At 46.1% G+C, this 1,583-nt stretch overlaps 1 protein-coding gene across 1 annotated transcript in view; it reads left to right on the top strand.

Annotated features, from left to right (window-relative positions):
• The window catches only part of DCDC2 (doublecortin domain containing 2), a 240,623-nt gene that overhangs the window by 108,118 nt on the left and 130,922 nt on the right, over nt 1-1,583 (top strand). Inside the window, exon 7 of the mRNA XM_004712474.2 lies at nt 301-466. Coding sequence (XP_004712531.1) covers nt 301-466 — 166 coding nt within the window. The remainder of the gene's footprint in view (nt 1-300; nt 467-1,583) is intronic.

Consider the following 1,583-nt stretch of genomic DNA (forward strand, 5'->3'; position numbering starts at 1 on the left):
TGTGTAATGGGATGATAATTCTACTTGCTCCACAAGATTATTGTGAGGGTGAGGGAGAGTAATTTTATGGAACATATTAGACATTCAGAACTTGTTAGCTATTATTTTTACTCCGCTTTCTCTGTAGACCTTTCTTCGGCCCCTGGGAGACAAGCTGGATGTTAATGTATTAAAACAGAAAATAGCAGGATCAGTGCACATTCGTCCACACACACCCCCACCCACTTTATGCTAATGATGACGTGTGCTTACTTGGAATTTCCTCAGCCAACTATAAAGAGCGAATCTTTTTTCCTTTAGGGAAACGAACGCCAATCCAAGTCAACAATTGGCTATACTGACAACACGTCTCCTCAGCCCCCAAAGAGGAAAGGGAAAAAGGAAGATGCAGCGCATTCGGAAAAGCCCACAAAAATGAAACAAAATGTCCAGTTGAAGAATTCATCGAAAGTTGCCCCACACAGCGGTGAGTGTATGGCTGTGAGCGCACAGTCGTCTCGAGGCTGAGGTGCAGTGTTTGTTCCCACACAGCTTCGTTCATTGCCCTCCGTGCGTACAACATATACCGTGTCAGAGTTTTTCAGGAGGACTCTTTTGGGATAAGGGCTACTGCCATTGCTCATGCTCAACTTCTTAATTGTGTGGGGAGAACAGGTTGGTCAGAATCAGACCTGTCTTGTGGTGGTCTTCCAAAAAGGACAACATTTACCACTATCTGTTCCTATTGACAGAGGAGCCCTGGTGACACAGTGGTTACACCTTGGGCTTCTCACCCACAGGTCAGCAGTTGGAAACCACCAGCTCCTCCCAGGGAGAAAGGCAGGGTTTTCTACTCCCGTAGAGAGTTACGGTCTGAGACATTCACAGGGAGCAGTTCTGCCTGCCCTACAGGGTTGCTCTGAGTTGGAACCAACTCCCTGGCATGGAGTTGAGGGGAGGCCCCTTTGATAAGAGCTGGACTAATCTTGGCATCCACTACTGCCAACCTCACTTGTGTGCCTTCATCTTCTGTATGCCCACGTGCACCGCGGTTGACTCTTCACTCAGAGCCCCTCTCCCAACAAGATGCTCTACCAATTGTACACCGATATTATTCAAGACAACCCTAAAGAAGCACAGAACTTGATGGATAAGGAAGGACTTATCTCCCCCATACAGTGGCACAGTTGGTTTTCTTTTCACTCCTAGGCGAGAGATGGCATAGCATAATTATATCTATCTCTCTATACTTAGATATATTGCATTCGCGCAAGATTCCAGGATAAAAGTGTGATCAATTAAAGGGGTGTGAGATCAGAATCTCACACCCTTTTCACATGAAGGCTTTGTAAAAGAGTGGCTATTTTTTAACAACAAAAAATTAATTTTGCTGTTGAAAACCGGCACCGTGAAACCAACTCCAGTTCAGCAGTTTGTACACGTGTATCAGTGTCACGGGTGCCATTCTTCAAGTTGTGCCACCATTCCCACACTCCGTTTCTGCATCATGCCTGCATGGTTCTCATGACACACTCAGCGCGTAAGCAGTGGTTCTCAACCTTCCTAATGCCGCGACCCTTTCATACAGTTCCTCATGTTGTGAT

Source organism: Echinops telfairi, unplaced genomic scaffold (genome assembly GCF_000313985.2).
Source record: "Echinops telfairi isolate 266 unplaced genomic scaffold, ASM31398v2 ScPeMD7_5868;HRSCAF=6743_0, whole genome shotgun sequence".
Lineage (NCBI taxonomy): Eukaryota > Metazoa > Chordata > Mammalia > Afrosoricida > Tenrecidae > Echinops > Echinops telfairi.